At 40.1% G+C, this 26,648-nt stretch overlaps 1 protein-coding gene across 2 annotated transcripts; it reads left to right on the top strand.

Annotated features, from left to right (window-relative positions):
• Positions 1 to 735: 735 nt before the first annotated feature.
• LOC116429220 (uncharacterized) lies at positions 736 to 26,296 on the top strand. Of its 2 annotated transcripts, none has more exons than XM_076374056.1 (5): positions 736 to 903; positions 2,231 to 2,315; positions 7,844 to 7,975; positions 15,198 to 15,290; positions 24,431 to 26,296. In XM_076374056.1, the coding sequence occupies exons 2-5, from the start codon at positions 2,234 to 2,236 to the stop codon at positions 25,381 to 25,383; spliced, it is 1,260 nt and encodes a 419-aa protein (XP_076230171.1). In that variant the 5' UTR covers positions 736 to 903; positions 2,231 to 2,233; the 3' UTR covers positions 25,384 to 26,296. The 2 variants fall into 2 exon arrangements, with proteins under 2 accessions (XP_076230171.1, XP_076230170.1); XM_076374055.1 differs by having other exon boundaries at positions 24,413 to 26,296.
• Positions 26,297 to 26,648: the final 352 nt, after the last annotated feature.

Here is a 26,648-nt window from a genome sequence, read left to right as displayed (position 1 = left end):
TCATGGAGCAGCAATGCCGAGTGCCATGATTCAACTTGCACTTTGGTTTTGTGGCAAATATTTCCGTAATTACTTCAGAAGTTTTTAATCATTGCTAATACAATAAAATTTCTGCGATGAAAATACCGAGCTAGTACACGGGAATGTAGGAAAATTTCGAACGGCTACAAACTATTTATCCCAATTATATCGCGAACGAAATTCGGTCCGTGATTAATTAATTTTCCACGATGAAAGATCGTCCGCTATTCCATTATAACCATCGGGCGAAATTATAATATTAATTAAAAATAAGAATTTAAATAATATACGATTATTATCTTTAAATGACCTCCACTCGAAGATTATAGGAATACCCAAAAATTATTAACAATACCAACGAAAAACCAAGTTTCGAAAGTTTTTAACACAAGCACGCTGGAGCGGTTATTTAAAAGTTGGCTGACTATTAAAAATTTGACGGCTTTTAAAAGCTGAAGGGTCTCGGGGGTGACCTTTAACCCATAGACCGGCGAAGCTTTTTAAAATAGCGATTTTTTTCTTCGGTTTAGAATATACGCGGAATATTTTACCTCGATCGACGATCGAAAATGGAAAACGGGTTCTGTTAGTGTTTCGGAAAAAAAGGGCAGGCGATTTTTCTTTGTTTTTGAGGTCGCCGAAGCGATTATATGCATTCACCGCGGCATTCTGCTTCCTTTTACGTCACGTTCGGCGCCACAACGTTCTCGTTCCGAGTACGTCCCCACTCTGTCTCTCGCGCACGTCTTCATTGTCCATTTCGCTCCGACTCACGGCAACGTCAGGCCAGTAACGACAGAGAATTTCGCTAAGTGTTCAGTGTTCTACTGGCTACGTAGTGGAGTGGGCGTTTTACATTGTGTAGAAAGCGAAAATATTTCGGTGAGTTCACCTTTCGTTCATTTCCATAACTACTCTGCTTTATTCAGAAAAAACCGTCCGTCAATTATTTACGTGGAACGTGATGGAAATAACACGTTGTCAATCGTTTCAACGAACGACGCAATTGTGTGTATGGTGTCTGCCAAGGTCATACGATTGGAACATCACTATTTCAATTTGACGAGCATATTTCAATGCCTGTTAACGATTGAAATGGTTAAGAGTCCAGTTATATCGCGGCGCGATCGTCGAGGTACGAGTGTCTGGCTTGTTGCATGACGCATTTGAGGTTAGGCGCACCTGCTCCAAGGATTGGAGCGACGTGTTAGGTTAGAAAGTGCGAGTCAGACAAGGACGACCACTCGGCGGGAATTTGGCGGTCGAATTTGAAATCGTGCGCCGGATTTAAATGTGTTCGACTTGTAATTCCATTTATTATTCACTGGCGCTTTACACACATGGTTTTAAACCTTTGCGGTCCGAAGTGCTCTTGGTTTCTCACTTTGAGGTTCACGTCGACGTTAGTTTATTCAATTATAGCTTAATATGACGCTCTGTTTATTTATTGAAGAATATTTGGGAGAAATTGAAATTTTACCTTTAAATGGTACAATTGTGATACTACAAATAAATATAGAAAAAATTGTTAAAACAGGTAGAGGTTGCAAGGAAATAGAATGTCGAGTCTGACTCGAGATAGGACTGCTAAGGGTTAAACCTTTGCGGACGAGTGTCGACGTTTCGGCAAAATGAAATTTTCATGTTCCAAAAACTCGCAAGCAAATGTTTTAGTTACTCGAACAAGAGGTCAGCACGCAGTTTCCTTTCTTTTCTATTATTTAACCAGTTAACTGTGTTTGACGAGTATACACGTCATCTTAAAAGTCTTAATGTTGCTAGCTTTTTCAACGATGGATTATTTATTTTTTGAGACAAACATGTAATTCTTCTTCGTTTCGCTTTAGTTTTTCGTTAAGATATATTTTAAGTGCGTTTGGCCTGCGTTTAACGAGTATACACTTCATTATTTGATTTTACTGCGCGCGCAATGAGAGATTTTTCAAACTAAATTCCACGCTTGACTGGTTAAGCACCTGATGTATAATTTAGCTGTGTTTGCTGAGGGTTTTGTATATTCGAAAGAATCTTTGTTCGCAAAGGGTTAAACGGCTCCTAAGGTTTTTCTCAGGCGACCCCGTTACATTTTTTGCTATTTCATTGTTTCCTTGTCGTAGCTCATATTTAGGTAAATTTGTAAATATTCTGTATACTTTTACAACCGAAATGTAAATACCGTTCGTTAATGTTGAGTATTTCTTTGTTCCAGAAAATGTTTTCCAGTTCTACGCTGAGTGCCCTGTTAGGGGCGATTCTCGTTATCTCTTCGATACCAAATGCAACGTCTTACAGAAGTGAGTCAAGCTGCGATAATACTGTTTGTCTTTTAATTCGTATAGCTTTCTTTGAAAATATTATGTAATAATGTCCATGATACTGTATACCAGTAAACTAATATTAGCAAAAACAGTTCAGAAAATGGCGAGAGTACAGACGTTGAAGTAAATTGGAATTGCTTCAAGAATTTCTTAATTCTTTTCTGAAAAGAGCACAAATTTAATAAATGTAACATTGCGAACCGATCGAAATCGCAACAGTCGGTTGCATTGTTGAAATGGCCGATTGGCGCAATTTGCCTCAACCTTCGTCGTAATCGCTCTCTTTGGCCTCATCCGCTTTCTAATCTTGTTGAACAATGAAAAGGAAACCGCGATACGGACCAACGGATTGAAGGAGCAGTTATCTTCAATGTCACACTATATCACTCAATGGAATTCCCATTATTCTTTCGTTTCCGTTTAATTTAAATGTACCTTCCACGCTTTAACATCGAAATTTGTCTCCAATCTGTGAAATCCATATTCGAACCATACGAATAAATTGATTGAAATGTTTGAAATCTGAAATTTGACGAAAGGGTTGAAGATTCCTGGGGACTTGGATTTTTTCTCACGCGATCCACGTTTATCTTGTCAGAATCACGTTCCAGTAGAAGTTTACGTAATCAAGCAACGTTTGTTTGAAGGCCGCACAGAGACACCTTTTTTTTCCAGACGTATTCAAATTCGCTTTAACGGCCGAGGAATCTCGTTAATCGCTTCCACCGAGTTAACAATTATTGCTCCACCCTTTTCGTGCTATCATGCGATTTATTCGCCGCTTTTGCGCAACAGCAATAAAACTGCCCGTCTCCGTTTTTGTTTCTGTTTTATGCGCCGTGAATCTTCACCCACCCCTTCCGTGCTTTTTGTCTAGGGGTAATTGTTTTAAGTTCAATACCCGTGATTTATCCGACGATACGTAAAATTCGAAATTCCACCACGAATAATTAAAACTATTCATAGAGCGGTTCGTACGCGTAGTAAAGGCTGGCTGATGTGATTCGCTTATAAATTATCAGCCTCGCTATTCAAGAAGTTGATTGCTTGTGATTATCGCGTAGAAATTAAGTGTAATTATTATCGCGTGTTCAATAGTTACTAAGTATTTTCTAAAACTTCCTAACAAATTTTAAATTAAAATTACATTTAGCTTTGTTGTTTAATTTATCTGCGAATTATCGATAAATTAGTTTCGAACAATGTCGTCTATATTTCATCAGAAAATGTTCAAATATTTCTACTGAGAAACTTCCGAGTGCAAAGGGTTAACACTAGAACTACCGTACCAGTCAAAATGACTGGTTTCGATTTTTTTGTTCAGCAACTATTGATATCTTCGAAGCATTGAATATTCGAAATGATTTTGAAAACAAGTAGCTTCATTTGAGTACTATAATGAATGTCTGAGGAAACTGAAAATAATCTATTGTTACAATTTTTATGGGAATTCCATATTAATCGTATTAAATGCTCGGTAGGTATAGTGTTAACATTCGCCTGTAAACGTAATTTCCTCGATTTCAACGTGACATCTGAAAATTTACGTGCACATGTAAGAATCGATCGTTGACATTTTTAAACGGGATCTTCGTTTCGAGTGAGTCGTCGAGTTTAATAACGCCATTCTGTCCGCATCTGTTAGCTCGGAGTAAATTCGACGCGTTAATGCGATATAAAAGATTAGAGGAACTTCGTTGCCGTGAATTAGTTGGCTCGGACCCTCCTCCGCCTGATTCGCATTAAGTTTACACACATCAGCTTTAATCCGGATCCTAATTAACTTCCGCGAAGGAAGAGTAACCGTGTTTCGTTGATCGCGAAAAAGCCCGCAGCGTTTCGAACGCAATCAGAACTTCGGGAGAATAATTTTAAAAGCTTGCAAGAACTTGGCTTATCGATCTGGGAAAAAACTTCACCCCGACCACGTTCGAATCGTAAAGTTGCTGACGGAATCACGATGAAATTAAATATACCAATTATGCTGATTCTTATACTGCTTCGATCGTTTCGTCTTCTGTCTTCCTGCACATTTTTTTTCGCTGAACTTCGTACAGCGAATATCCAAGGAATCATATTATCGTTGAAGCAAAGGTAGCGAGGATATGTCTTGATTAAAGGTTAATTAAAATTACGTAAGTCGCGCGGTTCTCACGGCGCCGCCATTGTTACTGCGAATAATCCAATAACGTTTGAAATTACTTCTTACGATCAATTTGTTATTTCCAGGCATGTTATTGCGGTGGAATTATTTCGCTGAAATTGTAGTGCGTTTGATTAATCGCATGTAATTAATTGGTTGACCTTAATTATGACAGTCGAATCAATATTGACGCGAAATGTTGCGATCCTAAATGCATTTACAGTTTACTGCTCCGCAAGAAATAAACTGTAGCATCATTCCTGCATTTAGATGACAGAAGCTGTATTCAAATTATTTTCTTTAACAAATTTCAACATATTTATTTTTTTCTCTAGCATCGTCACCGGTTTCTTAACTTTCGAATTTTTAATTAACTTTTAATGACGATTGATCTCACCTGGATTATCCTCAATGTCCAACTAACACAATAGATATTTTTCGAACTAAAGCTCTTTGCCTTTCAAATATTCCATGACCCATAAACTCCCAATTTTCATTATCAGTCCACACAATGGCTGCATCGCGCGCATCACCGAACCAACAAAATTGACACTCTGTAAATATGTAAATCTATTTACGTCACTTAGGCACCATAGGTGTTTAGACACCCTTTGTACACCCTTTATCGCTTAACCTTCTAATTCTGTTCATATAACAGTTGCCTACATTCATACTGTTCCTATGAAACTGCGTTAAAATTAAAATCAAAGGTAATCAACCGTAATAATTCAGTTCATTGAAATATACAATGTGCCCTATCATTAATATTCCCTGAAACCACGTCCCAAGTGACCATATTATACTCTGCACTCTCCACTTACGTACTCGTGCTGAGTTTCCCCATATTTCTCGATTAAACTTTCAAGTAGGTGATATTCCATGTCATAAACGATTACACAGAAATGTATTTTAAAGTTTCGATGAGATTCAATAAATATTAGAAATCAGGCAAGCGCAGTTAACACATTGCGTACCGGCTAATTTTCAGAAAACTTGTGCGAATTTTCACAGAGGTCAACTTATATCACTATACATAGAAAAACTCAGATATTATATTGTCATGTAATATATTTTAAATAGATAATCAATTCGAATCAAGTTTAATATTTCTTTAAATGCTGTGGTAAATAGCAAAGTTGCATAGCTAAGTGTCTTTATAAAAACGAGATTTATCGTTACCAGTACGCAATGCGTTAACTTCGGATCTAATGAAAATAATCAACATTTTTATTTTTGAACGTTGGACAAACAGGACAAGAATTTCCGATGTTTCCTGAACATTCGATTATTAGTTACAATTATTCAGATTTCAAATATACAAATGTCAAACATACAAATTTCAAACAACTTCCCCCCGACATGTTTTTTTAATGCTGTGGTAATTAGCGAAGTTGCATAATTAAGTGTTTTTACATAAAAACGAGATTTCCCATTACCGGTACGCAATGCGTTAACCCTTTGCATTCGAAAGTTTTTTACTGGAAATATCCAAGATTTTCCGACAAGATACAGACGACGTTGTTTGAACCTAATCTAATGATAATTCACAGATAAATTAAGCAACAAAGATATTTCACTTAAATATTTCACATAACATACAAAATTTAATTTAAAGTACTGAATATTTAAGTTCATAGTTTTACTGTATCAAATCAAATGGTGACTGAGAGTCACCTCTGGAGTGCAAAGGGTTAAAAAGCCGAGTAGCGTAGATGTGCAAGGGTTGATTAACGCCTTCTAATTGTTCGCGCGTTAATTTCGTCCCTGTTTGTCCCTGAATACTGAACCTATAAGGGTTTCTCGGCGGCGAATCATTAGCGTAGTTTTAATATTCCTTCTTCGTATTCGACACCCCTTTCTCCCTTCTCCTCGTGGCTCTCGTAGACGCGGTCGGTTATGGGTAACGCGATGCTGGGCGTTCACTCTGCAGCTGCTTCTGTCTGCCCCTCTCCCCCCTGCCATCTCTCCATCTCTATTTCTATCCACCTGCCTTCCTCTTCCTGACCTTCTCCTTCTCCTGCTGGTCGGATAATTGAGAATCGATGGGGTTATATGGGGATGACACTGCGGTGCTCGAATAGAATTACGATTAGCGCCGTTACATCGATGGGAGGATAACGTCAGCTAAATGCACAATGGACGTTTACATACTAAGGGCCGGGAAGTATCATTTTCAACAGTCATTTGTCCGCTATTAAAATGTGCAAGTTTTCATCCACGCGTCATCGATCGATCGCAAATGTTTCTAATTTACTCGAGAAACGCCGGAATCTTAAAATACCGACGGTAATACTCTTACGCTGTAAAGGAAAGTAATACTATTTAGAAGGGCTGATACCGGAGTCGTAATTTGAGTAATGCTTAGATCGTTAATTGCGGTCGAGTATCGTATTTGGCTGTTAACAGAGTTACATTTCACCCGCTAAACAACAGGTTTCCGTAAATTTAATTACATTAGGCTCAGATGCGCCGCGGCTGTCCTGCGTTTCGCTTGGAACTTCCCGTAGCCGGGAGGTCTTCAGTTAAGGTCACTTAAACGTAAACATACTTATTCTCTCTAATAGCTTCGCGTTACCGAGTCAATTAACTTTGCGTGTACACTTCTGCTGATACTCTGCGACCACCGGAGAATCTCGTTCTCTCTTCTCACGCATCTATACTGTATCAGATGAAGAACAGAGACACTCATAATCATATTCCAAACGCTTCGATACTTCAATCGTGGAATACTCTTCCTCGATATTACTGTAAAAATTCGGTATTCAAGTTTACCACGATTTTACTACGGCTCGATTAGACAATTTCGCACGTTTTTACGAAATTCCCGCAAAAAGTTCCATAAAAAGTGCATTCCAATTAAATTCGATACGCGGTATCAAGAAGAGTGGCTCTTAATACTCGCGCTTCGCAGAGTAAAGAGTTTCCTCCTTCTGGAGAACAGATATAGCGCCGTGTCTAATGTACGAAGAAAATATGAAAGTATTTTATCGCGACCGTATAAAGTCCCAGAACAGTAACGACGCGCAAAAGTCCGGCGAACTGTGCTCCCCGGCCGGCGCGCTTCGAACTTCAGCATAAAACCACGATCGTGTAAATATTTAATGGGAGCACTTTGCCGAAGTACGCATCGTTTCCGGTGTATACGGCTCGCGGTCCTCGCGAATCAAGGTATCGGAATGATCGAACGTCGCAGGCTCAGATATAAATTCCAATTTATGACACGTACCTATGCCGGGCCGAAGTTTTAATGAACCGTGTCCAATCGCGAGCGGGTCGGGGCAGAGATAACATCATAGCTTACTGCTCCAACTTTCGGCCACTAAACGCGAAACTCACAAGGACTTACTGCCTTTGCCCGCAGAATATGGGAGGACATGCAAGGACATCGGGTGCATGCGGGACCAGATCTGCGTGATCGCCGAGGATCCATGCTCGATCCACCAGCGGGATAATTGTGGCAGTTACCCGACTTGCGTCAAGGCTCGTCCAGGAGGTAAGAATGCAGTTGACCTATGCTTTAACCCTTTGCGGTCCGAATCTTGGTTTCTGACTTTGAGGTTCACGTCGACGTTAGTTCATTTAATTACAGTTTAATATGACGCTCTATTTATTTATTCAAGAATATTCGGGAGTTACTGAAATGTTACCTTTAAATGGTACAATTGTGATACTACAAATAGATATAGAAAAAATTGTTAGAACAGGTAGTGGTTGCGAGGAAATAGAATGTCGAGTCTGACTCGAGATAGGACTGCTAAGGGTTAATGAAAATGGCACCTGAAAGTATGTTTACAGCAACGATGATTAATTTCTAATTAATAGAATTCGATTCTCAAATAGGAACCGTGATAAAATGGTTCCACAAGATTCGGCGAGAACCGGCCCCGCGAGAATCATTTCGTCTTTAACCCTTTGCAGACAATGGTTTTCTGTTTATTTTACTTTTTCATTAATGTTAGATAACAGACTGATCGTTGAAGTAAAAGAATGAAAGTCGAGAGTGATGAAATTGTAACGAAGCCTTCGTTTTCAAGTTATTCACGAATGAAAATCTCTTTGAACTCCAATGACCAGCTAATAGCGGCGTGTTTGAGGTAGGTCAACACGAGCGCTGACAGTGGCGCAGCGCAAGCGAGAACCAGAGATCTGCCTTGTTAGTACGGAATTTTTGACCGTTTCTAACTTGAAAAGAAGCTGAAATCACAGTTTCGTTGCTTTTAATAGTTCTTTTATTTACATTTTTATTTATTACTGATCTTTCAACTGAACCCTACTTGAATTCAATTGTATGCACTGGGAGCGGTTAACACTAGAACTACCGAGGATTTACTACGACTGATATGTAATCCCTATCAAAATTCTAATAGATTGTTTTCAGTTTCTTCAGACATTCATTATAGCATTCAAGTCAAAGCTATTTATTTTCAAGATTATTTCGAATATTCAATGCTTTTAACCCTTTGCACTCGAGAGGTGACACTCACTTACCATTTAATTTCATACAGAAAAACTATAAAATTTGATATTTAATATTATACTTTGTATAATGCATCAATTTGAGAAATATTGAAGTAAAATAGCTTCGTTTCTCAATGTACGTGTAATTTCTCGTCAAGTTAGTTTCACAAAATATCGTCTTTATCTCATCAGAAAATGTTAAAATATTTCTAATGAGAAACTTCCGAGTGCAAAGGGTTAAGATATCAATGATTGTGAAACAAAACAATCGAAACCAGTCATTTTGGTACGGTAGTTCTAGTGTTAAATATTCTACAAAATGCAATTTTCATGCGGTTCATTCACTAGTTAGACGCGTTTCATTAACACTTTCGCGATCGATGAAGTGCCTTTTTATATGTTACATTGAGAATCGGTGACGTACCGCAGCACCTTTCTGAATTCAATATTGTTAATCGATGACGTGCCACAGCGTCTTTTTATATCCCCAGCTGGGAAGTGATGACGCACTGTTACGTCCTTTTATATTTACACCTGGGAATCGATGACGCGCTGCTACGTTCTTTGGTATCTAAGACTAGAAAACGATGACGCATTGCCGACTTGTTTTTCATAATTACCGTAGACAGCGTGGTTCTACGTCATCAAGTTTGTAACCGAGTAACATAGTACGCTGTGTCTTCGCGGTTCTAATAATTACAGTCTACGAACAACAAACTTCTGCGTCGCAAACGAGAACTAGTGATACAGTATACCCCAACTTCAAAGTCCAAGTAATTGTAGTCTGTTAATATACACGCGTTCCTGTATTTCGCAGTTTGCACATGTGATGGATGCATTAAGATCCCCATTGAATCCAACTGATAAAATTTTTAAAACTTCGAAGCGTGTTTTCCTGTGTTGCTGTTTATTTTAGAGACAATGCTTGATTTTCTCGCTAGACATGCCACGTTGTTGCCGTTAAGTGCTCTTTAAAATTTCCGGTCACGAAACCTTTAACTCCATATTTTTCCGTGGATAATTATATTGTCGTTAAGCCTTGAACGCCTACTAACAGTAAGAATTCTTTCAAAATATTGTAGAATTTAAATTTCTATGAGCTTGAAAAGTTTTCGAACAAATCGTGTGGAAATTTAATTTCTAATAATATATTAGTCAACCGTGAATAATTGTATGTTGACTGGATTATTGCATTTTCTGTGAGTCGCTTGTAACGTATAAATTATTGATTGCTGCATTGTTCTTCAATCAAATTTTTTCAAAATATTTTAAAATTGAAATTTCTATGATGAAGTTTGAAAAGTTTTCGAACAAATCGTGTGGAAATTTAATTTCTAATATATTAGTCAACTGTGAGTAATTCTATGTTGACTGGATTATTGCATTTTGTGTGAGTCGCTATTAGCGTATAAATTATTGATTACTGCATTGCCCTTCAATCAATTACGGGCATATTAAATGTTAAACCGTCGCGCGATAGTTGCCGAGGGACGGCAGATGAAATTCTACGCTTTACGATCGCTGACGTCGATAAATAATACGTTAAAACTTCAATGATGGTAGAATAAGCGATATCAATTGTCTTTACCCACGGCTGAGAAATAATACTATTGAATGTTTTAATCAAATTCGTGGTTAACTAATCCAAACTTGACCAATATTACGAACACACGAGTCTCGTACTCCAATAGCTAAACTTCCGAAATTGATTAATATATAGTTCACGTCGAAATTCCGTAATAATAAATACCAGGGAATTTCATTGTTACAATATCGTTATTTTCAATCAAAATACAGGGTGAAGAGCTTCACGCAATAATGGCTTAAATTTCCATTCATATCGAGTAAGAGACGATTGAAACGGGAATCAGATTTTGCACAGCGATTTTTGAAACAAATTTTAATAGTAATCTTTGAAAACCGTTGCATCGAATAATCTGTATAAATTCCATCACCTCTCTGTTCGAACAAAAATATATTTTTCAATTCCTTCAAAGTTCACGATTCATTTACGGAAAACATCAACTAGCCCTCGATCTTTGTTCAAGATTTACATCTCCATACCGTTAACACGTTGCCACGTCGGTCACCGATGACCGGAGCACCCAAATTTCTTGACAACAATTATATAGTATATCTGTGGTTTACTATTAGATGATATTTGAAAATGTGGATCTTTAGTAAAAAGAGAATTAGGAAAACAATAATATATTTAATAAGATAAAGGAAACAATACGGACAACAACACGTAAAATACAACACACGACTCTCGCACCAAAAATGTTCTACTCCGCTGTCGCTCACCAAAATGTCCTACTCCGCTGTCGCTCACCAAAATGTGTGTCCCTGCACGCATTTCCACTCGCTTTTATCACACACCCCCATTCGCTCTGTCTTTCTCACCCTTGCACCCTTCTCACTCGCATCCTCCGTCCATAGTCAAAACTCACGCAGTCACGTACACACTTTTCTCACGGTTCAGTCGCTCAGTTCCAGATACTCTTCCTCGCATTCTTTCAGCCACTCGAAATTGTCTAAACGCAGTCACACTATTTCCCAAACATCCCGGCGCCGGTCCGTCGCAATATGACCTGGTCGCCCTTACGCACGCACAACCAACCATTCATCCTACAATAAATATTCTCGATACTACACTCGGCCATTCCTGACCGAACATCTGTCCTCAGATGTTTCATTGTCACTTTCTAGGTTCTCTCGGTGTCACTACACAAGTGGTCAGTATCTGGTATAATTCGTCGAGGTTTTCGGAACAGAATTGACTGCTTCTTCCAGTGTTCTATCGCTAAGAAGGACCCTAAGTAATTGCTGTGAAACGTCACTAACAGCACTTCACCGTTGCACATGGAAAATACACATCCCTTCTCTATACAATTCAAAAAGCCTTCTTGCTTCCATTGTTTATGACTCGCCAAAATACAATCAACGCAGTTTTGTAGCACTTTGTCCACCTTTTCCCGCAAGTTTCGGAACCGATAATCCCTTTTTAATCTGGTCTCGGTTTTTTCCGACGCAAAATACCTGTTCTTATGAGCCCGTTTAATTACCTGAGTCCGCATCGACTTAGATACCGCAAGGCTTATGTTCCCCTCAGACTCTGACTGTTCAAATATTTTTTTAATACCACGATCCTTTCGCTTCGCTTTCCTTAGCCTACCGTTTCTATTATTTTCGTTTTTACCCACCAATATACACGATGACAGAGAATTACAATTCAAAGCGTTCACATAATCATTGGGTTTAACGTCTTCAACTTCTTTCTCAACTAAAGGGGTGATGGTTACCTTTAAGCTATCTACCTTTGAAATTGCTTTAACATCGCTAACAATTTTCTCGTTTTTAATCTGTATTAACCCACTAGTTTCTAAGCTCTCCTCAGTTTTGACAAGCGTGCTCGGTATCAAGAAAGAAACTTCACTCGATAAATCTGTGCAATTCCCCCTAGTAACCGCGACATCACAAAAATCGAACGAGATAGTCCCTAATTCCTTACTACTATTGTCCTCGGCTGTTTGACCGGCGTTGTTTGATAAATTCTTCGAAGGTTCCGTAATCGTGACATTAGAATCGTTCACAGGAGATAAAAATTCGGCCAACGCACTCTTCGCGTTATTAACTTCGTGATTATCAATAATATGTGGTATTGACTCTTCGTGCTCAAGTATTTGAGCCTGCGATAAATCCATCTCACTCGCGTCATCTACGTTAATATTGAAAATTTCCGGCGCATCTAATTTCTTAATCAAAATTTCTCCTCCCTTCATGGTAAGTTCTACGGAGTCTAGAAAATCTGTCCCTATTATTAAACCATGTGGCGTCAACGCATCGGACACAACGTGCATATTCATCGGATATGTTGTATTATCTATTACAATATTAATAGAAAATTCCCCCATAGTATAGTTTGTTTTTGTTCCTACACCGTGAAACCGCAAAATTCTGTTATTCAATTTAGGCGCTCCGATTTTAATGTAATGATCTGCTCGTATTAAATTTAAGTCACTACCTGAGTCAATTAACGCTACCAACTTACAATTCTCGATCTGCACCTCTTTGATACGCTTTTTCCGTGATCCCACTGACGCACTATTTACGTCCTTTACAGGTTGTTCTACACTGCTACAATCAGACGCAATATGCCCATACTCTCTACACTTAAAACATTTAACGCCTTTACTTTTGGTTGGACAATTCGAACTCAGATGTTTCCGATCTCCACACAGGAAACAGCGACGTACAACCTCCTGGACGACCGCACGGCTGGACCGTGTCTCCGTTGGCTTCCTCTTCGTCTTCATATTCTCCTTCATCGACTCGTACAGCATACATTTCTCCTTCAACTCCTGAATACTTCTGGCTCCATACAGAATCATTTTGTTCACCTCCTCGTCGTGGATTCCATCAACTATATACTTGATAACTGCCACAGCCGACATATCCGCTCGTTTCGCGATATCAAACATCTGGTAAATGTACTCGTTGTATGTTTCACTCGGTTTCTTGCTGCGACGGGACAATTCTTTGTGGACTGTATACGCATCCACACTTTCTGTAAATTCGGACTTCAGTGCCTTCTTTAATGCAATCCAACTTTTGCTGCACTTCTCGTAGTTCACAAACAACTTGGCTGAACCACGCAGAAGCCGCTTTGCGTACACCACCTTCTGCACGTCCGTCCATTCACACACATCAGCCATATCTTCGAACTCTTCCACCCAGCAACGAACGTTTACCCCATCATCACCATTGAACGTACTCATCGATTCCTCGACATCTCGAAAAGTTAACAGATGTGAACTGCTGTGGAGTCTCGTACGACCTCGAACATCTCGCTCTTCTTCCACCTCGCTTTCTGATTCCTCTTCCGCCTCATCTTCTCCATGCTCAAACTCTAACATGAAGGCTGCCCTCAACCTGTCTTGCAACTCTTTTTTGTTGCCCGTTCTTTTCAGCTTACGCCTTCCCAGTTCTTCCTTCAATTCGGTGAGCCTCATGGAGTATATCTTCTCCAACTTTTCGCTGGTCTTCTGTCCGTTAACTACTTCAATGATGGTATTGTTTCCTTCTTCACTCATTTTCAACGCAATTTTCAACACAAGTCAACACAAATCAACACGAATCAACGCTTTTCCTATTTTCTTAATTACTGTGATTCCACAATTTCTTGATCTCACGATCCCGGACGAGCCCCCAATTTTATAGTATATCTGTGGTTTACTATTAGATGATATTTGAAAATGTGGATCTTTAGTAAAAAGAGAATTAGGAAAACAATAATATATTTAATAAGATAAAGGAAACAATACGGACAACAACACGTAAAATACAACACACGACTCTCGCACCAAAAATGTTCTACTCCGCTGTCGCTCACCAAAATGTCCTACTCCGCTGTCGCTCACCAAAATGTGTGTCCCTGCACGCATTTCCACTCGCTTTTATCACACACCCCCATTCGCTCTGTCTTTCTCACCCTTGCACCCTTCTCACTCGCATCCTCCGTCCATAGTCAAAACTCACGCAGTCACGTACACACTTTTCTCACGGTTCAGTCGCTCAGTTCCAGATACTCTTCCTCGCATTCTTTCAGCCACTCGAAATTGTCTAAACGCAGTCACACTATTTCCCAAACATCCCGGCGCCGGTCCGTCGCAATATGACCTGGTCGCCCTTACGCACGCACAACCAACCATTCATCCTACAATAAATATTCTCGATACTACAATTATAATTCGTCAGATAACTAATGTCGAATGAAAATATTTCATAGCGTAAATTACTAGACAACAGTATAACGTACTCATCGCGATACTAAATAATAAGTAACTCTTCCTCTTTATCTTTGCTACGAAAGAATAAGCGATACACAAAACTCCGAAGGATTTCGTGACGGTCAACGTGTTAATTAACCCTTTGCACTCCAAGAGTTTTCTACCAAAAATACCCAACACTTTCCGATGAAATATAGTTAACATTTCTTGAAACTGGCTTCACAAGAAATCGGACATAAATTGAAGGAGGCTGTTTTATTTTATTTCACATAATAATGTATCACACGAAATTTAACATTAAATATTATACTCCATAATTTTTCTGTGCCAAATCGAGTGGCGACTGAGAGAAGCTTATGGAGTGCAAAGGGTTAATGACTCGTCTATTACCTGTATTACAACCAGAAGATAAATCTATCCACTTTGGCCAGATTTGTTTTGCAACGTATGGATGCGTTTGATTTACAGAAGCAAATTGCGCGAGCACCGTCTGCGGCGACAACGAATATTGCAAAACGGAGAACGGCGTGCCCACGTGCGTGAAGAAATCAACCGCGATCGGTGAGTCTTTTAACCACGCTCTGTTTGCTAATAATACAGTAACAATACGCAATCGCTAATAATACGATTCGACTGTCGCATGGAAATCGGTTGTAGCATGGCCGAGTGTCGAGCGGTGGAATCCCGCTCGAAACCGAATCATACGGGTACAGGGAGGCATACAATGGCGTCGGAAATGGTTGCTCACGGTTCGAATGGCCCGTTAATATATTCCATTCCAAGTATTAAGGGTTGAAGTATTCGAAATTCGATTGCGCCATAAAGCGAGCCCCGGTCAAAACTGTTCCCGTACGAAATTATTTTCTAATTAAACATTCTCGCGACGGCGCGCGCACACGCGCGTCCCGCGTCGCACGGAATCGTTTCGAAATCAGCGCCGGGGCTTAATGGAATTTTAAGCTATTGTATTCCTCCGCGCGTTGCACCGTAAAAAGCTTTGCTTCCCGCTGTTTAATCGTTTCCCCATCTCCAACGCTGTCTCCTCCGAACCTGTTTTTCGATTAATTTACGAAAATAACGTTGCGATTATCGTTGCTACTTTCATTGTCCAGTTTTCACGGTAATATTCGGCTCGAACGCGCCGCGCGCCGAGAAGTTGAATTTCATTTGAGCAGGACGAGTCCTCTGGCATTGAAGCTTGGAAATCACGTCCACCGCGAATTGAACTGATACGAGTGTTCCTTATTGAGATTTCCGGTGTACTTGATCTTGCGGTCTGTAGCTTCGCGTCGGTCTCGTTAGCGTTTTCCTCTGCGGACGTTCTCTGGGATTAGTTCAACCGAGATTCGATTCGGTGTAATTATATTCGTATTTTCACGTGTTTCTTGATAACAGCTTATCATCTGTACAATCGTGAAATTTCCATAAAATCAATCTTTATTACAATACTCGTAGCTTCGAAACATTTTGATCTTCTGTGAAGCTTTCTAACGCGATAAATGCTGTATATATAAACACACGTAAATTCACACATAAATTCCAGTTGAAATAATTTTGCTGTTCTACGTAGCGTCTAACAAACGTTCGCACCGCGAAGCTCTGCGTCGTGTTGAAAGTTTTCCGTGGACAAACGCGAGGGCGACCGTATGGAAATGTTAATGTATAAATCTGAGGGATACCGTTAGGTGTAAAGCAGAGTGTAATACGTCCTCGAAAACCCGAGGAGCCCGCGCCACGGATCCTTTTTTCCATCTTTTTTTCTCTCGCCTTCTCAACATTTGCGAACACGACCTTTCCATTATCGTCCACGCGCGGTCGTGTGTAAGCCACGCGTACACTCGCGCCGCGTTATAGGATATCGGAGAAATTGCTCTCGAACGTATAAACTTTTAGCATCCCGCTGGCATGAAAGGAAAAGCGTGCAGCTCACGTAGAAAATGAAATTCACTTTTCGCGGATACCCCGCGCGCGGACGGTAATTAAATTTTCTTTATTTGCGCTTTCCATTACACACCCTTTCGGCCCGTTGTCGGTCTCCTCGGAACATTTTGCATTTTTAAGCAACGCGTCTCGCTTGATTCGCACCCGGTGGCCAATGAATTTCACTGAAAATTTATACGTTTCTCGGAGACACGTTCGTTCCCAGTTATCCGATAATTTCCTGTGAATATAAATGATACTTTTCGAATGGTCAGCCAAACTCTTGCGTAAAAATTCATATTCTTTCTCCGTTGCATTTACTATCGCGCTATTCTTGCCAGTTTCGAGCATTTTATTTTAGACAATCTCGATGCTTATCTCCAGCTTCGAAATCACGCGATCACATTTTTCCGTGACCACTACAATTCCCTACAGCCCAAACAGCAAAACTGCAAATTCATACAGCATGGCCTCGCCCGCCCCGCTAACGCTTCCCGATAACAAGGGCACGCGTAACCCAGGTCGAAATAACAGCACAGTTTCGTAACGGGCGCACCCTCATCCAAGCTAACCCCGTTAAAACGAGTCACTCCAAAATCTCCAATCTCCCGTGAAAGGTTTTCCGCCTGGCATCTGTGTGTAGATGTAGCCGGATCAAAATCAACTGGTCGCTCAAGGCCACGGGAAAAAGTATTCCATTTGGTACCATCCGGACCGACCCTCTCTTGCTCGCAAAAACGGCGAAACGATCGAAAAACGGAGGGGGGGGGGATAACGTTCAGAGAGGACCTCGAAATAAGAGGATCAGCCCGCAGCGACCAGTAAATTTTCATCTGACCGTAGTTGTAGCGAGAGAACGTCGCTTGAAAGGGAAACCCCCGTTGCACCGCGTTCTCCCGAAACGTTCCCTTGCACCTGTCCACTTTCGGGACAACCTCAGACCGCGAAGGAAACGAGAAGAGGACGAACGATCAATTTTCAGGATACGAATCGGCGGGCGTTTCTTACGTTAACGGGCAACGTACCAACACCGACACGAACCACGATAAGACCAGCAACAGCGCCAGCAACGTGGACCCGTACGCGAACGCTAACGCGCCCCCGGCTCCTCCTGAGCTAGCCGCTGGCCACCGTCCAGTGAATTCCGACAGGAATCTCGGATACCCAGCGTACCCGAGCAACACAGGCTCGAACAGTGGATATCCACCGAACCCGAGCAACACCGGCTCGAACAACGGATATCCACCGTACCCGAACAACGCCGGCTCGAACCACGGATATCCAGCTTATCCGAGTAACACCGGCTCGAACAACGGGTACCAGCTGCCTTATCCGACGAACAACAGGATGCCGATGCCTGGATATCCCGCTCCGAACTACCCCAGCTACTCCGGCTATCCGGCGCAGCAATACCCGGGATATCCGCAGCAACAGCATCCCGGCTACCCGAATTATCCGCAGAATCGGTTGAACAACCACAACGTTTATACCGGACTTCGCAGGAGCAACGCTGTCGCGCACTCGGCGTCTTGGTTGGTCGTTTGTCTGGCTAGCTTGGTAATGATCGTTGCTAGTAGGTCGTGATCGATGGACTGTGGATTTCTGTGGAATTAATGATTATGGAGCTGCTAGTGAACGTCTCTTGATTAGGATTAATTGGAATTTTTGTATTTTTTTTTTAGAGGGGTTGAGAATATTGGCTGAGTGATTTATACGCTTTGAGTGTCTGGTTAATGGAAAGATCTTTTGGATTTTAATTGGTTCAGATTTGTTTGGCTCTTAATCAGTGTCTTTGAAGAGTAAATTATTTCGGTTGCGTGGTGATTGTTTCGTGTTTCATGATAACACTTTTTCATGTGTAAACAGTTTGTTATCGTTATCGGTACACTTTAAAGTTCAACTGTTTAAAGGTTAATACTGAGTGCGAGTAGTGCACACCGTTCACCACGAAGAGGCTTAATGGCGTTCAAAGCGTATTAATTTTTAGTAAAATTTTTAGTAAAACTTTCCATCTTATTCTGTTTTATATTTTGATGAATTTTGTGAATGCGTAATATTCGCAGTTTAACGATCAATACCTTTACACCTAGATTCTTTATTGTTGCTAGCGAAGAATATTGTACGACATCTTACATTGTCGTACGGGATCCCTTGGATCACTGAGAACAAGGCATGTCGATGATATCGTTACGAAAGGTTTTTGTGTTGAGTGCATCTGTTATCTTTATACGTCAAACTAATGTAGGAAAATAGTTTGACGATAAAGACGAATTTATTTATGCGTTCGGTTCGTTGAACTGTCGGTGAAGGTTACTAAAATCGAGAGACATCACGAAGGAATTTGAAATTACATTCGTATTAATGAATTTTCTAATTTGAAGATTCTGTTGGTTTCGATATACTCATTAATATTAAGATCTAACTATAACAAATTTTACACGGACTCGATTGATACGTCCAGTTTAAAACGATAGTGTTGTTCATGATACTATGCTCTCTTACACGAAACTATAACATTAATGTAACAGCGTTATACTGTCAAATGTGTCTGTACAGTTTCTCTCAAGGTTCAAGTGGAACAGAGCTTGGTGTGAAAATTGCCATGTATTTTCGTAAGAATGCTTTGGAAATGTTATTTATATTAGCAACATGCACGCGAAGCGAGGCTTTCGGAACATTCTACAAAAGAAATATTAACCCTTTGCACTCCGAAAATTTGTCACTAGAAATATTCAATTTATTTCTGTGAGATATAGATGACATTTTTTTCAATTAACTTAACGAGGAATCTATTCCCAAAATAAGGGGAACAATGGTATTTCATTTCCACGTTTCACGTATCGACAGATTACTCAAGACTTAATGTTAACCCTTTGAACTTGGGAGGTGACTCTCAGTCACCACTTGATTTCCAACAGTGAAGCTGTAAAGTTTGATATTTAATATTATACTTCATATAATGCATCAATCTGAGAAATATTGACGTCAAATAGCTTTGTTCGTCAATTCGCGTGAATTTCTCGTCGAGTTGGTTTTACAAAATATCGTCTTCATCTCCTCAGAAAATGTTGAAATATTTCTAGTGAAAAACTTCGGAGTGCAAAGGGTTAAATACGAAATTTTACAATTTTGATGCACCAATGGTGACTGAGAGGCACCTTTGGAGTGCCAAAGGGTTAAAATCAGATTGCCGCAGTCTTCCACTTAATTTTCGACGATATTTGATCAAGCTTCAACAGATCTTTCTCGTACAGAGGAAACCATTGAAGGTAACTTCACACGAAAGCTACCGCGGGCTCTTTTTTAAACTGTCCAGTCGAAGTAGAACTTCGAATGTCTTAGTTAAGTGACCAGTTACCTAAGAGGATCAGTTCCTCGAGCAGAACAACTTCCACGAACCGTCTGTTTCGGTACCTGATATCGCGGATAAAGTTCACGGTACAAAAGATCGAGTTATTCTCTATTTTTAGCTGGTGCACTATTACTTACCTCGATAACGTGTTCTCGTCCCGAACGAAACGCTCTCTGCCGTCCGATTTTAACCGATGTACCCAGCATCTATGGAACTTTATCCAAATATCTACACGCACGCGTATATGTATACCCATATTTATGTAACAATGCAAATATTGTTTCTGCACTGACGTACACGCGCGACGGAATATACAGTTGACAAATTATAGATTGTTGGGAGAGAATAAAAATAATGTTTCTACCGATTCATAGACTCGTTACTTGTGTACTTGTTACATCTCCCTAAATATATCTTCGAGGAATCAACAGTAATCTCGGAAATTTCGAAAAATTTCATCGTCGATGATACATGTACGATTCACTGAGAATTATATGTGTATTGCTTCGATTAGTCTTATCTACAAAGGAAAATATGAGACGGAAGTTCTGAATAATTAATCTAGAATTAACGCGTCATGAGAAAAACCAAACAAGTGACCTTACGGATGATTAAGGAAGTAGATAATGAATTCTTCCCGGAATTCAATGACGGAAACACAAAGATATTGTGACAGTAAAGTTTAATCAGTCATAATCATCATCAGTGTCATCAGGGCCAGTTCGGAAATGGATATCCCAGTGAATCGTGCGAGACTTCGTTCTCGGAAGATTAAATAAAGTCTAAAGAAACTCTCGAAGATCATTCAATTTTTTGAGATCCTAAAGATATCCTACAGGATCTGTCTACCTTACCCTCCACGTTCGATTGGCAGTGCTGGAAGATTTGATCCTTTTACGAACTCTGAAATATCCATCGAAACTTGTTTTCCGAAAGCCATTTTTCTGGATAATTTAATTGGTATCGCAGTCCACAGGATATTCCAATGAGGATGCCCTCTGGTTATCCTTAAGGATATCTGTCCGAGGCAAGCTATCCTCATGGGTACTCCCACATCCACAAGGACGTTATTATCCTGCCTCTCCTTCCCTTGCCACTAAGGAATCAAATATTGATGGTCGCTTAATCAGTCTTGCTAAAGATCGTGTTAGCGGCGGTCTATTGTGTCTTAGGCTATTTTAGGCGCAATTAATCCTCATCGTCTAGGCGCTTGATCATCCAGGATGCGATCAGTTCGAATCGATCTAGTTCGTAATTGATAATTGGTAGACTGTTTATGTGACTGCGTTTGAAAATTTTAATGGAAGTGTTTTGTTTTGTGGATTTGTTATTGTTAAGACAATGTAAAGAGGAATGAGATTCGATGAGAAGTTTCGTTTATTCGATATTTGTGTAACCTGTAAATGCAGAAAATGTCTAATTTTATAATTAATATAGGGGCGTATAAAACTGCGAATAGCGATGAAAGTTATTACTTAGAAGAGGTTGAGATGTTAAGATAATTTTTCAAAACACAAGACTCCCGTGAGTTGCATTGAAAATCTCAAGTTACAGTTCATTCCTTGGAGGCATCTCTGACAAAGAATGTGTTTATTTATCACGTCGAACCCTGACACTTGTTATCATCTTCGATGACCGGCGTAGATGTATTTTGTAGGTCAGATTGCTTAAGCTCGGAATAAAGACATTCTCGTGTTACCATAGGCTGTCTAAACTTCGCTGAAACTGCTTTTCTCATTTTCCTCTATTATTTTAACCTTCGTTTACCTAACCTCCTAGTTTAACACTAGAACTACCGCGACTATTTAATACGGTTAATGTATAATCCCCATAAATATTGTAACAACAGATTATTTTCAGTTTCTTCAGACATTCATTACAGTAGTTAAGTAAAACTATTGATTTTCAAGATAATTTTGAATATTCAATGCCTTCAAGATATCAACAATTGCGGAACAAAAAAATCAAAACCAGTCATTTTGACTGGCACGGTACTTCTAGTGTTAACATCGATAAGCAGAATATATTTTAACATTTTATATATACATTAATTTCACTATAATTACAGGACTGTAAAAATTATATTAACGCTTCTTATCTTGAACTAGACAAAACTATTTGCTTTCAGTCTTCCTCGTCCCGTGTTAATATAATTTTCACCTATCTTATACACTAGCTTGCGCACTGACAGTAATACAACTTTATATGTAAATACAATTATTAAATAAGTTATATTTATATTCTTTGTAAATACATAATTATAAACTTCACATATTCGCGAGTCAACAATCACGTGAAACTATACGTTCAAATTGAAGAGTGGTTCGTTTACGAAACCAAAAAGAACATGATTCATAAAAAGCTTCTTATATACAAGCAGAATTAACAGTAATCATCGTGCATGCTTATAAGATCATAAACGAAATATATTTATTATAATATTGGCATGAAATATCGACTAACAATCTAATTAATCTTTCATTCTAAGTAATATTACGATGAAGACTTCGGTCGGAATTAAAACACTTTAGTCTAAGATTAACTTCAGTTCTCTGAAATATTCTTACGTGATTAATAATTATTTTCTCGCAGCGTAATTATCTAATTAGCGTATGAAGTCCAGCTCGCGTCGTAATGCGTAATAATTAGTTTTTCACTACCACTCTCCAATTTAACAGTATACCCGACACAAAGTCCGGGAAGGAACAGAGCACCGCCACCCCCGCCGCCCCCGAGGTCATCGTCCAACGGAATCGGCGGGAGAATCACCGGTAACGCGGGATCAAGGAACACGATTGGGGACGGTTCTATTTTTAATCGGTTGTTCGGGAATGATCGTATTTACGGATCGCGTGGCGCAACCACTCCTAGAGCTCGAGCGCAGCCAGGTGGCAGCGGCTATTACACCAGCCACACCTCCGTCGACAGTCAGGGAAACCGAGTCTGGAGATTTTCGGGCTAATCGCTGGACCCTTTGCAATTTTAACGCGTCAATTATCGTATATTTAACTCTTAAATCCATGACTTCTTCTAAGAATATTAAAACGACTAATATACATGGTGTAGGAATAATCGGGACAGAATGCAACAAGTTCTCGTCACTTTTCGAAATCATTTCTGTTGTTTCGCGAGGAAGATAGTTTTCAATAAATTCGAGATTAAATGTTGTGGACAGCTTTTAACCCTTTGCACCCCAGAAGTTTTTCACCGGAAATATTCAATATTTTCCAAAGAGGTACAGACGACATTTTCTTAGATTGAATTAAGAAATCCCACATGCATCGAGGAAGAGAACTATTTTCTTTCACTATTTCGTACATTGATGCATTATACAAAGTTTAATATTAAATATCAAAGTTTACAGTTTTGCTGTGTCAAATCATTTGGTGACTTAGAGGCGCCTCTGCAGTGCAAAGGGTTAAGTAACGGAAGGTTTGAGTGTGTTGGTAATGGAGTTGTATGTGTTTGGGGGTTAATTACGGCTTGGGGTTAATCCTTTTTTGAAACTACAATTGTCGCGAAATTTGGAAGGTTAGTGTACAGGCAAAAGTCGTATTTCATTAGTTTTACAGTATAAAAATAGAAGAGAAAGGCTTTCGTATTCGTGAAACGAAGTTCTTTCAGGAATCATGGACAATATTGGTGCGTTTTCAAGTCTCCGAACTGTGGGTTCTTCCTAAACGTGCCATTTTACAATTATGTTGCGTTATCCTGTACCTTTATTATTACACAGAGATGTGTCAGACCTTTAGTACTTAACGTGTACTTAAAACGGACATCGTATGTATCCATCAAGAATACTAAATACACGAGATCCTGAGCATTCAGACTGCGTTCTTTACAAATCCTTCAAGATCCCCGAAGATTTCATTTAGTTTCTAAGATAATAATACACACGGTTCGCACAATTCGGATGCAAGCCATTAATACCGGAACAAGCCGGCGCACTGCGGATACTTGGAAAATTAACTTTTAACAGACATCGAGGCACCGAAATTGCATGACTGCGGTACGCAATACAGTTCGCTTGGCCAAAGCACAGGCGCATTAACACTCGGAATTCGATCGGAATTTTACCGCGATAACAAACACACGGATTACCATTAATACGCGGGGGCAAACTGTAACGCGTAAATCGGCTTAATAACACGCTAATCCATGAAATAAAATGAACATTGGGCGCCGGTAATAATTCATCGCGGCTTGTCAATGGAAACGTTCATCGGCTGCGGACGAGAAACGAAATACAATACTGAAATCGCAAATAATAATAGAAAACATATCGAAATGTATGACTTTCGATAGCGCTAACACGAACGGGCTGCAAAACGGGAGCCGATTAAAGTTGGACTCGGCATGGCATGGGGCTGAGTCGAAAATCAGAGAGCTTAACTAGACAATTAGGAGGTAGATAACGAATTGTTCGCAGAATTCGAGGACGGTGAGAACAAAATCGTCGCGAGACGTCAAAGCGGCAGCGACGTTCAGTCTACGGTGCCAGAGACATCCGGTCAGTCGGCCACGAAGTCTGGATATCCATCGGAAACCGGCGGCAGCTCCTCTGGTTATCCAGCTGGAAGCGGTTATCCGTCGAGTTCTGGTTATCCGTCGAGAAGCTCCGGTTATCCTAGTTCTTCTGGTTATCCATCAGGAGATACTTCTGATCAGGCGTCGAGAACCTCCGGATATCCATCGAGCAGCGGGTATCCGTCGAGCAGATCATCTGGATATCCATCAAGCAGTTCCGGATATCCATCGAATTCGGGATACCCATCAAGCAGTTCGTCCGGATATCCATCGAATTCGGGATATCCATCGAGCAGCTCTTCCGGCTATCCGACAAATTCCGGCTACCCGACAAATTCCGGATATCCCCGTAGCAGTTCCGGTTATCCGGACAGCTCTTATCCTTCGTCGAGATCTCGTGGATATCCATCGAGCTCTGGTTATCCGTCAGCAAACGAGGAGAGCGTTAAACGAGTGGACGCTAATTCAGTGAACGCTGCGTATCCTAGTCAGTCTTCGCAGAGTGGATACCCGTCGCAGTCCGGATATCCTCAACAAAACACTGGATATAACCAAGGACGATACCCTCAGGGGTATCCCCAAGGATATCCTCCCCAAGGATATCCTCAAGGCTATCCTCAAGGCTATCCTCAAGGGTATCCTCAAGGAGGGTATCCTCAAGGGTATCCTCAAGGAGGGTATCCTCAAGGAGGGTATCCTCAAGGAGGATATCCCCAAGGATATCCAGGAGGTTATTATCCCCCTCCCACTACTAGAAAACCGAATTTCAGCGATCAGCTGACCAGTCTTGCTAAAGATTTCACCACGAAAGTTCTGACTCAAGCTATTTTGGATAAAGTCACTGGTAAACATTGATCTTATTTGAACGAGAGACGTTAGTGTATTGTAGGATTAATTCACGTGATTTATTTCAATTATTTTGTATGCTTCTCTGCGTTGCTTGTAATTCTATAGAATTAATTTATAGTTTGGGCAATGTATCTTTGATGATAGAATGCTTCACCGTTGATGAACGATCTTATTTAATTCACTAGGATGCAATTTATTATTAGGGGACGATGATACATTTAGTAACAATGTTAGTTTAGTTATTTTCATCGAATCCACATGGTTTGTCGAGAGTTTGTCGAAATATCCACAGTTTAATGATAATTAGTCTAGACACGTGGAAATTGAGAAGCAGTTACGTAACAATTAGTGAGAGAGAAATAAGAGTTTCGTTTGATACGGTAAGACATGTTCTAGGATTAATGACTCGTCTGTGGGTCTCAAGAATCCAATGAATCGAAGCTAAGCCTCAAAGCTCGGCAGCTGGGCGTTTCCGAACCAGGTTAACATGTTGTTAATCCTTAACAAACCCTTTGATTTACATGCGGCCTGGCGAACACGGCTCCTGTATGCCGTGCCACGAAGCAATCGTCCAGAAATACAATTGAACGCACCGATACATCCTGTCTCCGCGCACGTGTCTGTCGTGGATATTCGTTAATATCGTGGCCCTGCGGTCCACGGTTAATTATCATGCAATGAGTGTCGGTGACACGCCCTTTGTCCACGGGCCCGTGTGTAATTAACCAAATTATTCTGGGTTAACAGCTGATCGATCGTTGCTACGAAACTGTAAGCGCTTTGTATACGTGGGATAATCCCCGATTCTTCTTTGTCAAAGAAGGAACAGCTTGTACACGCATACTTATGTATATTAATGTAACTTGTTTATCACGCTTCAAGCAGAAAGAGGATGAAATAAACTTCAACTTGAAAATCACATGTTACTTTCCGATATTTATGTTTAAAGTATACTAGTCTAAACGTCTTTCGTTTTAAACGAAGTTACCGAGTATGAGCGAATAAAAATGAGCATCAGCAAATGTATGTGGATATCGTGGATGAGAATGAATGTTTCTAGGTATTTTTATACTATTTTATAGGAACCACTTATATAAAAAACAATCCAACAATAAAACAATCCTAACGATTGCAGTTTCGAAAGGAATAATTAAGGTAAGCATTCAATCTTATCTACAAACTAATCATAGAAAATACTACATTTCCGCTAACAAATCTCCTCGAACCATCGGTAACATTATGCGCAAAATGGTACCGACGTGGAACATCTG

The sequence above is a fragment of the Nomia melanderi genome, chromosome 14 (genome assembly GCF_051020985.1).
Source record: "Nomia melanderi isolate GNS246 chromosome 14, iyNomMela1, whole genome shotgun sequence".
NCBI classification, from domain to species: Eukaryota; Metazoa; Arthropoda; class Insecta; order Hymenoptera; family Halictidae; genus Nomia; species Nomia melanderi.
The sequence above is the reverse complement of the archived record's forward strand: the minus strand, read 5'-3'. Positions and strand labels throughout refer to the sequence as shown.